This window comes from Rutidosis leptorrhynchoides, chromosome 11 (genome assembly GCF_046630445.1).
Source record: "Rutidosis leptorrhynchoides isolate AG116_Rl617_1_P2 chromosome 11, CSIRO_AGI_Rlap_v1, whole genome shotgun sequence".
Taxonomy (NCBI): Eukaryota; Viridiplantae; Streptophyta; class Magnoliopsida; order Asterales; family Asteraceae; genus Rutidosis; species Rutidosis leptorrhynchoides.
In genome coordinates, this window is record NC_092343.1 from 206,725,417 (window position 1) to 206,740,934 (window position 15,518).

Below are 15,518 nucleotides of genomic sequence, written 5' to 3' on the forward strand. Positions count from 1 at the left end.
CAAAGGATTTAGTGCTCTAATCTTGGTGAAATTTGGGTTTTTGTGTTAGGTATTACAAAAGTGTAATTTAGGTCAAATTGCTTTATTAAGTGTTGTTTGTGTTAATATCTAGTGAGTTTATGTTTCTAAATGTTTAGTGTAGTAGATGTGGCCAGACTTGAGGTCAAAAACGAGCTCTAGAGCAAGCATTGGTGAATTTGGTGTGAAACTCGTAGATGTGTTTATCTTCATCTGCAGATAAACACAGTCGGCTGAGTGTCTCTTGACACTCGACCGACAGTCTAGACCATCGAACGAGTGAATAGACCATCGACCGTGTGTGTTTTTGGTGACCATCTACCGAGTGACTTGACACTCGGCCGAGTGTGTGTTGACAATCGGCCGACTGTCTCTGACATCGACCGAAGGTCTTTGGCAGTTGAAATTTTACTAAGTGATTGATGCCTAGCCGTTATGCTGCATGTGTGTCTAATTATATTATGAACACTTTAATTGTTAGGATTGTGCTTTTATTATGATTGTTTTATGTATCTCATACGTGGGAGCGTGTTAAACCATTTCGTTGAATGAAAATGTGGGTTTAGTAGGGGTCATCAACTGTAGACCTTGTTGTTAATTTATTAGTTGTATTATCATTATTATCGGAATAAAGTTACTAACTTGTGATATTTTTACTCAGGTGATAAAGACAGAGAGAAAGCTCAGAAAATTTTGACCTCTGAGATCCTTCTGTTGCTGGTAATTGGTGAGTGGGACTATCTGGAGACTGATAGTATTGAAACCTGTTATCCTATGATTTCCTATGTTGTAAAGCTTAACATGCTATTATTGTTAGTTAGTTATGGCTATGTGATAACTACTTCTTATGTGATGTCATGTGTGTTGGAGCCCAGTACGTCCCTATCGTGTGGTGTCCTAGGTAGGAGAGATCAACTTGCAGGTGGAGTTCCTCATGAGGTGGCCAACATCCATGCTTGTATATGTTTGAATGATTCGTTCGTCGCATGTGGATGATTTATGCATTCATGTATGTGAGAAGAACTTTCAGTAAGCCCAATCTGATCAACTGGTGGTTAATGGATCGACCGGACTGTTGATGTCTCTGTAGAATGCAGTTGGGTGATGTATGTGTTAGATGGCATGATTAGTGTAACTCATGTGATGTACTATTTCCTGTAATTAGTTGCACTCACTTAGCTTCGTGCTAATTCCCCTCCATTTCCTCCCTGCAGGTTGTTACTTTGTTTTAAAATTGTCTATGAACAGCTACCAACATTGAATCGTGTCCTTTTGTAAATGTTAATATGGATACGTCTTTTCTTGTTATATCTGTATATTGATGTATCGTTAAGTGGCACCAGTTGTAATGACTTAACAATTAGTTGCAAGTTACAATGGGTTTGTGAATATCAAGTTGGTTTTAATGAAGGTGGGTTAATTATTACAATGCTTCCAAAATGCTTTAAAAAATGGCGGTCTCACAAGTTGGTATCAGAGCATAGGTTTGGCAGTATGCACACTGTGATTGAATGTCATGTTAAACTCTATGAAAGAAACGTCAAACATAACGCGCAAGGGGATGGACTAAGTAAATGATAGGACAGGATATGTGATAGTCAGTGTGCTCTAACCGATTATATACTAATCTTTGGTGTGAGACGTTGTGGTAGTGCAGAAATGGCAGATAACGAGAATCAAGCTGCTGACCCCAGATTCCTCGGAACATTAAGAGCCCCCGACGAAGATGGGCATGTGTCATCGGAGGAAGAGACTCCTCATGAAATCCTTGATTTAAAGAGTCAACTGTAAGAAGCACGTGAGCGAATTAAAGAGCTTGAACAACAACAGTCGGTGCACTCAAACCCCAATACAACAACTTTAAACCCAGCGGTGCCCCTAACTCCTTATCCACAACACAAAAGCTCCTCGCAACAACAATTTCGACAAACACAATACCATTATTCGCTACCAAATCATATACCACCACAGTACAACCAGCCTTTTCCAAACCAACTGATGTAACCATTCCAAATGCCTATGTTTCAGTCCCCAATATATGAAGCCAAGAAAAAGTGTACATACAAGCAATTTCATGATTATAACCTCCTAATTTTAGCATCCATACAAATCCTACAGTGACATACCAATGGCTCAGGGAAGTGGATCATGCTTTAGAGGCTTGTCAGTGTGAGCCTGAATTGAGGGTAATTTATGCTAGTCAATTGTTGAAGGGTAAAGCGATGTAATGGTGGGATTCTATCACCGCTTATCTACCCAAAGATCAATTCAATTAGATAATTTGGGAACAATTCCATGCTAAAGTTTGTGAACAATAATGTTCAGAGTTATTGATGGAGAAATTGAAAACTGAGTTTCTGAGTATGAAGATGACAGATGATATGTCAATCGATGATGTTTTCTGGGATTTTACCGCTAAGTTAAGGTTTGTTCAGAAGTGGGTACCTAACGAGAATGATAAGGTGTGATTAAACCATAATACCGAACGGTTGCCAGGTTTGCTCATCAACGACTAGGAGATGTTTAAGATGTGGAGTTATGGGTCATTGATATCGGCTAAAAAGTCACATTTTAACTTCGATATTAAGGCCCAAAAATAATAGAGTTCCAAACTTTTTCGCCAAAATAATCGCTTTTTCGGTTAATTTTGTAGATTTAGTAATTAAAAAGGCGATACAAAAAAAATTAAGCTGTAAGTAACTAGAGGGGGTGAATAGTTACTTAGCCAAACTTGATCAATTACTTAAACCTTCAACATAAAGATTGTAATTCGCATCGATAGCTACGCGTTGATATAAGTAATTTTGTGATCAAAAGTATAAAACTATAAACCCAAATCTCATTAGATCTGATTATATTCAATTACATAGTGTACAAGAGTCTAGTGAAGTGTGATTGCATGTGTTGTTAGTTGTTATTTTGCGCGATTGATGTGTTTTGATGTAATCACGAATTGGTATGATATGAATCTGACTAAATGAGTTTAATTATTATTTGTATAATGTATCTGGATGGATAGATCTAGAAAAATTAATAAATTTGGACTTTGGATTTGCATGATTTTGTTACCGGATGCACTAGTTATGATCAATTGAAGTTTTTTGTTAGAGTTTTGTATGCAATATGAATTTTCTGGTGTTTATGCTTTATGAATGAGCCATTAAAATGCTAACTACTGAATTCCTTTTTAAAAATCACTCAAGTTAACTTAAAAATCATGCTAATTGGTTATGTATAGCTCTCGGTATGATTAAATGAAAAATGATGATTTGTATTGCTTGGAAACTATTTGCATATCCACTCGAAATTACCTCATATGAACTATAAATTGTTTGAGAATTTTATCTTCTGGAATATTGTCATATAGATGTTCATAAACATATTACATTTGTATTATAGCTTCTAAAAACATTGTTTGCTATGTGTTATGTGCATCGCCAAATGACATGTCTGAATGCTGTCTAAAACAGAAGGTCTGATTTTAATGAATAAACTGTACAAAATGGCTACATGAAAGTATTTGGTTATTTTATCACTGGAAATTTGGAGTATCTAGAGTCATCTCCAATTAGTCATTCATTAATTGCTATTTTCTAAATTAAATGAGAATTTATCTAAAACTGTTGCGCGTGTTGAAACTGATTTGGTAAACCTTAACTAGACCTTATCTGAAACCCGACTTCTAGACATTGTTTGAGGGCATGACTAGTCTTTTTTGGAAAATTTATGAGCCTAGTTATGATCTAGAGTTTTCCATATTACCATGACATATGTGCTATGAATTATGTTCGTTTTTTGCAACTTGTGCATGAATTTGATACAATACGATAAACTGTGAACGCGTACTTGACAAACTGTGAGTTAAAATATGTTAGTTGACTTAGGATTGACATGTTGAATAAGATTGCATGACCTACTAATATGGTTGACCTTAGTTGACCACTTTGACCAAGTTGACTGTTGGTTTGACTTTGGTTGACTTGCTTGGACTAGTTGACTTTTGCGTACATGATTGAGTCAGTCTGAGCACTAGGACTACGCGTACACTATGAGTTGAATAATAGTGTGACTTATGTATTTACTTAAGGTAACTTATATGATTAGGTTGCGTTTTACGGTCGTGATCGTTCGACTACCGTAATGTTTTACTAAGAGTTTACTGTGCATTTTCAAGGTGAGTCTACAGTCCCATTTTCTTTAACATTTTTTGGATGAGATAACATGCTATTTCAAATTGTTTTACATATTAGGCACGAGTAACTTAAACGAATATACATATGAGTTCAGATCAAAAATCCATTAGCTTGATTATATTAATTACTTTACGTAAGCTCGACTTATAGGGATGATACCGTTAGGTTTGACAAACATTGCCCCAACGCACGGGGTGCTTATGTAGTTGTAACTTGTACACTTGTAGGTTTATGCTTAGAAAGGGTAAAAGGAAGACGTGTAGCGAATGAGCTATCTGCATGTTAAAGTCTTATAATCAAGTACTCATGATAAATGTATACTTTTACGAAGCTTACAAAGAAATCTTGTGGCATAACTTACGATAAATGTTAACAAATAATTATTACACTGAATAATGTTTTTTAGACTTTGCTTTATGTTACTTAAACCTGTGGTTTACGAACTAGAAACTAGACATGGTAATGTCTACAAATATTTGAAAAAAAAAACCTTTTTGATGTCACACACAGTTGAAACTTGATGTCGCTGATTACAAACAGTTTAACACTTGACATTTGTTGTATGCAAACTTTTAATATTAAACCTTGGTGGTTTTATACTGATAAATGTTTACTGATTTCTGAATACTGATTTTCAGATACCGATTACTGATAAACGATTTTGATAACTGATTTTTCGATAAACGATTTATGGAAACTGTTTTACGAAACATATGATGAACTATTTACTTATACTTGTAGATTCACTCAACTTGTTGACCCGTTTTGCATGTTTTATCTCAAGTATTAGTTGCTTTCGCTTTAGAACATTGATGTTACGTAGAAGTCAAGCCAAGCACTGGGACCAAAGTTAACATTCTGTTAGTGTGTTCTGATGGGGTGTTATAAATCGGTTATATCATTTTGTTCCTTGTTATTTAATGATTCTTTTAAAGTAAAAAATCAAAGGATTTCATGCTTTAATCTTTGTGAAAATTGGGTTTTTATGTTAGGTTTTACCTAACACAAAATTGGGTTTTTGTGTTAGGTTTTACAAAATTGTAATTTGGGTCAAAATTGCTTGATTAAGTGTTGTTTGTGTTAAAATCCAGTAGGTTTATGTTTCTAAATGTTTCATGTACTGGATGTGGTCAGTCTTGAGGTAAAAAATGAGCTCTAGAGCAAGAATTGGTGAATTTGGTGGGAAAACTCGTAGCTGTGTTCGTCTTTACTTGCATATAAACATAGTTGGCCGAGTGTCTCTTGACACTCGACCGATAGTCTAGACCATCGACCGAGTGAGTAGACCATCGACTGAATGTGTTTTTTGGTGACCATCGACCGAGTGACTCGACACTCGACCGAGTGTGTTGATAGTCGGTCGACTGTCTCTGACATTCGACCGAGGGTCTTTGGTAGTTGAAATTTTATTAACTGATTGATGCCTAGCCGTTATTTAACAGCCCGCCAAGTACACTTAACGGATCCGTCACTTGGTCCCACAGTTTGATCATAACTCTAAATGAATTTAATAAATAACATTGCATTATTTATTTTAAGATGATTTCCTCTAATGGAAACCTGTAATAAATGTAAGTTTAGAAAAATCAACATAAGTAAATATAAAAAGTTGACCAAAACCATGTCAACAAACACCCACAATTTAATGTAATAAAATAGAATGCAAGTTTAAATATTTAACAAAATCTGCCAAAACATATGTAGACCCTCTAAGCACAGCGGAAGACGAAAGCAATCAAGTACCTGAGAAAACATGCAAGTAAACCGTCAACAAAAATGTTGAGTGAATTATAGGTTTAAGTAACGTATAAGATTTAGACCACAAGATTTCAAATGTTTGAAAACATAAAAATATTATTTATTAACCCGTAAACCACCTTGTAACCACTTAACAATTTATTACCCTTAACATATAATAATATACATTGACATGTGTATCTTCCAAAAAGACGAAGTACTAATACATTCCAATTATAAATTGTTAGCGCGACTAGCATGAAATGGGGCTACAAGAAATAATACATGAAATGCACGAAGGTGCCTGCTCGACACACTCATGCTACAGAACAATAGTCAGCAGGATCAAGATAATGGGTTATTTCTGGCCACACATGTACCGCTACACATACGATCTGATCGTAAATTGTGAGGCATGTCAAATACATGCCCCAGTCAACAGATCTCCTAGACTTAACATGATCCTAATACACGTCGCATGGCCATTTTTCAAGTGGGGGATCGACATAGTTGGCCCATTCCCAAGGGGTGTCGGAAACGTTAAGTTGTTAGTAGTCGCAATTGACTACTTTACAAAATGGGTCGAAGCAAAACCGTTAAGCACGATTACTAGAAGGAAAATCTTAACCTTCGTATGGGAGGATATTGTTTGTCGTTTCAGCTTACCACGAGAAATAGTCATCAACAACGGAACACAATTTGCACACAATCCTTTTAAAGACTGGTGTGCAGACATGGACATTCAACAATCGTTTACTTCCGTGGCTTACCCACAGGCTAACAGACAGGTCGAGGTCACTAACAGGGATATAGTAGCAGGAATAAAGGCAAGACTAGGAAAACACTAACAAGGATGGGTAGACGAATTACAACAAGTACTTTGGGCACATCGGACGACACCCAAAGACAGTACAAACGAAACCCCATTCAGTCTGGTATACGGCACCGAAGCGATCATCCCGACTGAAATTCTTGTCCCAACGAAACGAATAACAACATTCGATGGAAAACAAAATGATGAAACATTGCGAGAAAATCTAAACGCCCTGGAAGAGCGCCGAACAATAGCACACATCCGACAGGACAAAAAGAAGCAAAAAATTGCAAACCACTATGACAAAAAAGTCAAGCCATTGGACTTCCAGCTACACTACCTAGTGTTAAGAAGCAATGAAGTTAGCCGACAGCAGGATGTCGGTAAACTAGGCCCACGATGGGAAGGACCCTACAGGGTTGTCGGTATAACCGACTATGGCGCATACCACCTGGAGACACCAGACGGAATCCCAGTGCAACGACTCTGGCACGCCTTTCATTTAAAGAAATATCATGTGTAATCTACCTACGACCGGGAGGACTGATCACCCACCCGGACAGCAGAAGAGTCATACACTTATGTATCAAATTTTTTCTAAGTATAAGTCATCAATAAAATTACTTTTATATACTTTTACTCTGTAGCAACTCTGGATATGACACGAACACAATCAAAAGTATTTTGGCATATTCCAGACCTACCGCCAGAAGAAAAGCCTTCTAGCTTTCGTTGGTAGGAGGATACCCCTTGAAGAACCTTATCAGATAATGAGGGTATCCGGCCAAGTTATTGATGGTCCGATTTTACCGTATAAACATCTCGACCATACTCACGCATAGTCTAGATATCTACGTTATCATCATGACACAGCAAACAATTCATACATAAATAAACTAGTTTATACGCAAGACATAGCAAACACAAATGAGTTACATTAATAAAAAATTGCAAAAACAACCGAGTGCAAATCTCTACGGTTGATAGTTTACAATATCCTCCACGGATGAATTCTCATCCCTACAAATCTTATCCAACTCTTCAAAACTAATCTGTCCGAGAGCATCGTGCACTCGTCGGCAATCTTGAACACAAGTAGCGCTCAGATTGTTCTTCATCTTTAGTGCAGCACTACCAGCCGGCAAGAAGCACTGCACTCGCCTTAGCACCTCAAAAGTGGTTAACTTTTTGATGGCCTCGATAAAGGTGTTGAACGGCCGATGGACAATGGAAGACTTCAGTAGGCGGGAATAGAGTACGGGTATACCATGCTGCAGACGGGTAAGTTCACCCAACTTAGTCGATACCTTCTCTGACAGTCTCTTATTTTCATCCGAGAGAAGGGCGACCGTTTCTTGCTCCCGGGCAAGTGCTGTCTTCACAGCTTCCTGGGCCTCCCGGGAAACCCTAAGCTCATCCCGAGTGGGGTCTAGGGCTTCCTTTGCCAACGCCAACTCCCTCTCAAGACGGGTAATCGTCCCTGACAATTTCGCCACATGCCGATTATCGTTCTCGAACATCACACAATGATCGTGGATGCGGCCAGCATCAGCATCGCTCCTGTTTAATTCATCTGCCGCAAGATGCTGAGCAAACACGTCAAACTGAGAATGCAAGTGTCGTACCTATGTAGCGGAGAGGGCAGCCAACGCCTCTTTCAGAGCTAGGAAAGTAATGAAGTCCAGATACTCCCTATAAACTGGATAATCTGAAGCGTCACAGTGTAAAAGATCACGGAATGGCCTGATATTACAGTTGGACAGGACGTAAACGTTATGCCCGGCATTGGTTGTTAACCTGGGGCGAGAATTCGAGGCCTCCACAGCAGGTTCCTTCCCGGGATGGTGCCTTTGAACCGTCTCCCTCTCAGCCGGTGCTTCCTCATCTACCCAACTCTCCCCAATAGCCGGTTCAACCCTCTCTCGGGAAGCTACTCCCTCAAGCAAAGGTACCGCAGGAACGGGCGCATGCGTCCCTGCGGGAGTCACACCAACATGACCTGTACACAACAGACAAGGAAAACAATGTAATTAGCATGAGATACTGTTAGGCAAGCAAAAGTTAGCATATGTCAAAGGCATACCTTCAGCTGCAGTAGACGGCTCAATCCGACGCCTAGTGCGACGAATCAGCCCGCCATCCGAAGAACCGTCATTGGAAGACTCCAAGTCTTCAGGAGGCGGCGCCCGACGACGGCTGGTAGATGCCGGGGCTGTACCCTCTACCACCTTGTCGGTAAAGACCATACCATCTAGACTCGTCGCCCTCAGAACCTCTGACATGGTCAACTCTGCACAGATCATAAACGTCATTTCAAAAATCACAACTACGTAAAAAGAATAATGAGCATTACACGGATAAATACCTCTCCCGCCTCTACGAGCAACGGGAATCCTATCAGAGTGGCTCCATTTGTTGCTTACATTGGCCATCACCAACACATGCTCATCATAAGACCATTGAGGAATCATCAGGCCCCACAACTGGTCAGCCATTTCTACGCCCAGTTCAGACAGCTATCTTGGCTGTTGTACAGTCACAGACATAAATAGATAGGACTGAGCGTTCCTTAATGGAAAATTGGTGCACTTAGCAAAAACAAATAATTGCACCCAGTTATCTGCAACCACTAGTGCCTCTCCAAGAAAGGTAATCTCATCAGTAAAAGTGTACCACCCTTTGCAATACGACGACAGGCAAAATATGCTTTTGAAAATGTTCAAACTTAGGACCATCCCTAAACCATTGAAGTAAATTTCAAAGAGCACAATTGAACGAACCCCATTAGGATGCAAGCGTGCAACACTAAGGCTGTAGAAATTCAGAACCTTCATGAAGAAACGAGTGAATGGGTACCTCAAATTTGCAACCTCGAAAGGACTCAAATAAATAGCACAGTAATTTGGTGGGGGTGCACACGCACGCTGCTGTGACCTGGGTATTACCAGCCCCAAATCTCGTAATTAAGGGCATAAATAGCAAACCCTATCGAGATATGACTGGTCAACACTACTAGAGGCACGTAATACATCATGAAGGGGATTGGCAGGTCTAGGAGGCATGATGAACGAAGAAGAAGATGAAGGAAATGGTGTAATTAACAAAGATAAGCAAAGAATTTCTCTGTATTACGAAAAATGAAGAATATCGAAAGTAGAAAAATTTAAGTGAAGAAAAGTGGTCGCTTTTATAAGTAAATAAGGGCCCTACAGAACTCAAAAAAGGCGCATTGAAATATGCGAAAATAATTTACTATGATTAAGACAGAAAGTGACAAGCATTAATTACATGTCAAATCACGCGTGTGGGGTATGTTCCTTTGAGTTTGGAAATGCAGCCATCACAGCGGACATCACCAAACTGGGGGGACTTGATGATACGCATAATGATTCGTCTCAAAAAGCCACACTACGCAACCAGCATTACGGCTAACATATTCTCAGCATGAAACATCACGGGCGGGAAACATCTTCCCAGCCTCGTTTCAATAACCCAACCAGAAGGTCACTCACATACGAGTCCGGTAAGAAGCGTACCGGACAAGAGCTGGCCGAGACGATTACATAACAAGCACACAGGTTATCGGCACCAGCTAGCCGGGTATAAAAGCATTAAGGAACCGGGATCCATGCCGTCACATAGAAAGGCCTTCTGAACTTTGAACGTCGGGAACCCGATAGAGATTACCCACAAGACAGCTATGATCTTTCCCAGCCGTAACATCACCGAGGAGAAACACTTGGAATAAACGCCAAACAGAACCTTGACTAAACAAAGACATTCATCCGTCATGACCTGGTCGGATCTACCACACTCTCGAGACTACCCCGACCTCCCGGCACAAGGATGACGTCCCGGAATAGGCACTTCATCCCGGAACTAGTACTTGATTTCGGAACTAACAAACAAACAAGCTGCGTGCCATGTCAGCCCATAAATCTAGGAAAGTTTGTTAGGATATTCCCATGATAGGGACAGGTGCCACGTCAGTCCTTGGGATTTTTAAAGTTCGTTGCAACCATGAAAGGGGCATGTGCCCCGTCACCATTTCCTTATAACACCTATAAATACACAAACAAAAATCATTCATTCAACAACAATGGATGCATTAATGTTACTCTGCCCAAATTAATTGCGGTAATATTTTCCCAGTTGACAGTACAACTCCGATTGAGATTTCGGTCGCTATCGGAGTTAATCTTCACTCTAAGATATTAAGTTACTCGATTCTGATTGAGTAAGGTTAATTCCATCGATTGTTTTACGTCCTTAAATCTAAATTTCAAATCGAGTTGTGCACAATTATTGGAGTTAAAACATTCGATCCACTCTTTTTCCCAAATCAAGCAATCGAACCCGAAATCTATTCGACTATAACAAATTTGGTTTGATTAATTACTATTTGTATAATGTATCTATATGGATATATCTCTAAAAATTAATAAATTTGGACTTTGGATTTGCATGATTTCGTTATCGGATGCACTAGTTATGATCCATTGAAGTTTTTGTTAGGGTTTTGCATGCAATACGAATTTTCTGGTGTTTATGCTTTAAGAATGAGCCATTAAAATGCTAACCACTGAATTCCTTGTTAAAAATCACTCAATTTAGACTTAAGAATCATGTTATTTGGTTATGTATAGCTCTCATTATGATTAAATGAAAAATGATGATTTGTATTGCTTAGAAACTGTTTGCATATCCACTCGAAATGACCTAACATGAACTATAAATTGTTTTAGAATTTTATCTTCTGGAATATTGTCATTTAGATGTTCATAAACATATTACATTTGTATGATAGCTTCTGAAAACATTTTTTGCTATGTGTTATGTGCATCGCCAAATGACATGTCTGAATGATGTCCAAAACAGAAGGTCTGATTTTAATGAATAAACTGTACAAAATGGCTGCATGAAAGTACTTGGTTATTTTATCACTGGAAATTTGGAGTGTCTAGAGTCATCTCCAATTAGTCGTTCGTTAATTGCTATTTTCTAAATTAAATGAGAATTTTTCTAAAACTGCTGCGCGTGCTGAAACTGATTTGGTAAACCTTAACTAGACCTTATCTGAAACTCGACTTGTAGACATCGTATGAAGGTATGACTAGGATTTATGGAAACTTTTATGAGTCTAGTTACGATCTGGAGTTTTCCATATTACCATGATATATTTGCTATGAATTATGTTCGTTGTTTGCAACTTGTGCATGAATTTGATGCAATACGATAAACTGTGAACGCGTGCTTGACAACCTGTGAGCTAAACATGTTAGTTGACTCAGGATTGATATGTTGACTAAGATAGCATGACCTACTGATATGGTTGACCTTAGTTGACCACTTTGACCAAGTTGACTGTTGGTTTGACTTTGGTTGAATTGCTTGGACTAGTTGACTTTTGCGTACATGATTGAGTCAGTCTGAGCACTAGAACTACGCGTACACTAAGAGTTGAATAATAGTGTGACTTATGTATTTACTTAAGGTAACTTATATGATTAGGTTGCGTTTTACGGTCGTGATTGTTCTACTACCGTACTGTTTTACTAAGAGTTTACTGTGCATTTTCAAGGTGAGTCTATAGTCCCATTTTCTTTAACATTTTTGGGATGAGATAACATGCTATTTCAAATTGTTTTACATATTAGGCACGAGTAACTTAAACGAATATACATATGAGTTCAGACCAAAAATCCATTAGCTTGATTATATTAATTACTTTACGTAAGCTCGACTTATAGGGATGACACCGTTAGATTTGACAAACATCGCCCCAACGCACGGGGTGCTTATGTAGTTTTAACTTGTGCACTTGATCGGTGTATGCTTAGAAAGGGTAAAATGAAGACGCGTAGCGAATGATCTATCTGCATGTTAAAGTCTCATAATCAAGTGCTCATGATAAATGTATACTTTTAAGAAGCTTACAAAGAAATCTCGTTGCCTAACTTACGATAAATGTTAACAAAGAATTATTACACTGAATAATGTTTTTCAGACTTTGCTTTATGTTACTTAAACCTGTGGTTTACGAACTAGAAACTAGACATGGTAATGTCTACAAACATTTGAAACAAAACCTTTTTGATGTCACACATAGTTGAAACTTGACGTCGCTGATTACAAACAGTTTAACACTTGACATTTGCTGTATGCAAACTTTTAACATTAAACCTTGGTGGTTTTATACTGATAAATGTTTACTGATTTCTGAATTCTGATTTTCGGATACCGATTACTGATACACGATTTTAATAACTGATTTTTCCATAAACGATTCATGGAAACTGTTTTACGAAACATATGATGAACCATTTACTTATACCTGTAGATTCACTCAACTTTATGTTGACCCATTTTGCATGTTTTATCTCAGGTATTAGTTTCTTCTGCTGTAGAACATTGATGTTACATAGAAGTTAAGCTAAGCACTGGGACCAAAGTTAACATTCTGTTAGTGTGTTCTGATGGGGTGTTATAAATCGGTTATATCATTTTGTTTCTCGTGATTTACTGATTCTTTTAAAGTAAAAATCAAAGGATTTCATGCTCTAATCTTTGTGAAAATTGGGTTTTTATGTTAGGTTTTACCTAACACAAAATTGGATTTTTGTGTTAGGTTTTACAAAATTGTAATTTGGGTCAAAATTTCCTGATTAAGTGTTGTTTGTGTTAAAATCCAGTAGGTTTATGTTTCTAAATGTTTCATGTACTAGACGTGGTCAGTCTTAAGGTAAAAATCGAGTTCTAGAGCAAGAATTGGTAAATTTGGTGGGAAAACTCGTAGCTGTGTTCGTCTTCACTTGCATATAAAAATAGTTAGCCGAGTGTCTCTTGACACTCGACCGACAGTCTAGATCATTGACCGAGTGAGTAGACCATCGATCGAGTGTGTTTTTTGGTGACCATCGACCGAGTGACTCGACACTCGACCGAGTGTGTTGATAGTCGGTCGACTATCTCTGACATTCGACCGAGGGTCTTTGGCAGTTGAAATTTTACTAACTGATTGATGCCTAGCCGTTATTTAACGACACGCCAAGTACACTTAATGGCTCCGTCACTTGGTCCCACAGCTTGATCATAAATCTAAATGAATTTAATAAATAACATTGCATTCTTTATTTTAAGATGATTTCCTATAAAGGAAACCTGTAATAAATGTAAGTTTAGAAAGAAAAAAAAAACAACATAAGTAAATATAAAAAGTTGACCAAAACCATGTCAACAAACACCCACAATTTAATGTAATAAAATAGAATGCAAGTTTAAATGTTTAACAAAATCTGCCAAAACATATGCAGACCCTCTAAGCACAGCGGAAGGCGAAAGCAATCAAGTACCTGAGAAAACATGAGAGTAAACTTTCAACAAAAATGTTGAGTGAATTATAGGTTTAAGTAACGTATAAGATTTAGACCACAAGATTTCAAATGTTTGAAAACATAAAAATATTATTCATTAACCCGTAAACCACCTTGTAACCACTTAACAATTTATTACCCTTAACATATAACAATATACATTGAACATTTGTATCTTCCAAAAAGATGAAGTACTAATACATTCCAATTATAAATTGCTAGCGCGACTAGCACGAAATGGGGCTGTCAAACCCGATAGATCTATCCATAGGAGTCGTGTTCATCAGTATAAATCAGTGATTACAATTGCCACATTAGGGAATATTTTGTTCAACTCACAATGAATAATTTATATTAATTTCCACTTGTGTCTAAAATGTAAAATATAAATTGCGTGTAATCTCATCCCAAAAATACTTTAAAATAGTATGAAAAAGGGACTATAACTCACCTTAAACAAACGAAGCAAAAAGGAAACGAGTATGTGAACAACAAAGGTAAATGATCAAGAATGATCACAACTCCGACCTAAAAATAAAGTAGGTCGAGATAAATAACTAACTTAGGTCAAGTCTTAGCATGTTAATCATATTACTTGTTGTAGTAAAGCAAAGAACATCAATCAGTATTATTCGGTATGATCAGGACTACGTATAACGCGTACTTTCTATTTTTAGAAAGTTTCTATTTTTAGTAAGTTTTCATTTTTAGAAAGTTTTCAATTTTTGGAAAGTTTCTATTTTTGGAAAGTTTCTATTTTTGGAAATTTTCTATTTTCGGAAAGTTTCTTTAATTAGAAAGTTTCCTCCTTTAGAAAGTTTCTTTATTTAGATTGTTTTCTTTATATAGATTGTTTCCTTATTTAGATTGTTTCCTTATATAGATTGTTTCCTTATTTAGAATATTCAACAAAAGTCAACCGAAAGTCAAAGTCAACTGAAGGTCAAAGTCAACTCAAGTCAACCTTGGTCAAACTAAGTCAACCTTGAAGTTTAAAGTGTAAATCATAATAATAATATAAGTTATAATATTATTTAAAATAATATTTGTATAAACTATCATATCATAAGTTTAATTAAACTAAATTGAATAAAATTAATATAAGTTTAAATGATATAATAGATATAACATAAGTATTTAATTAATTAATTAAATATTAGTCATATCATAAGTATTATTAATTAATAAAAAATTATTAATCATAATATAAGTATCTTAAATTAATTATGAAATGTTACACATATATAAGTATCTTGTTATAATTACTAAACCATAAGTATTTAATAATTAATTTTTGTTATAAATAATTCATAACTAAGTCTTATAATAAATAAATAAATAATTGAACCTTTATTATAAGTCTTGATATAATAACCTTATATC

The 15,518-nt window shown here is 36.9% G+C and overlaps 1 protein-coding gene across 1 annotated transcript; it reads left to right on the forward strand.

Moving 5' to 3' along the window:
- The first annotated feature begins 6,301 nt into the window (after positions 1-6,301).
- On the forward strand, positions 6,302-6,796 carry LOC139875364 (uncharacterized). Its single transcript, XM_071862703.1, has one exon. It carries the CDS (start codon positions 6,302-6,304, stop codon positions 6,794-6,796), a length of 495 nt encoding a protein of 164 aa, XP_071718804.1.
- The last annotated feature ends 8,722 nt before the right edge of the window (positions 6,797-15,518 follow it).

Excerpts from the sequence above, each read along its gene's own strand:
- LOC139875364 (XM_071862703.1), top strand. The coding sequence starts at position 6,302 with ATGGGTTATTTCTGGCCACACATGTACCGCTACACATACGATCTGATC.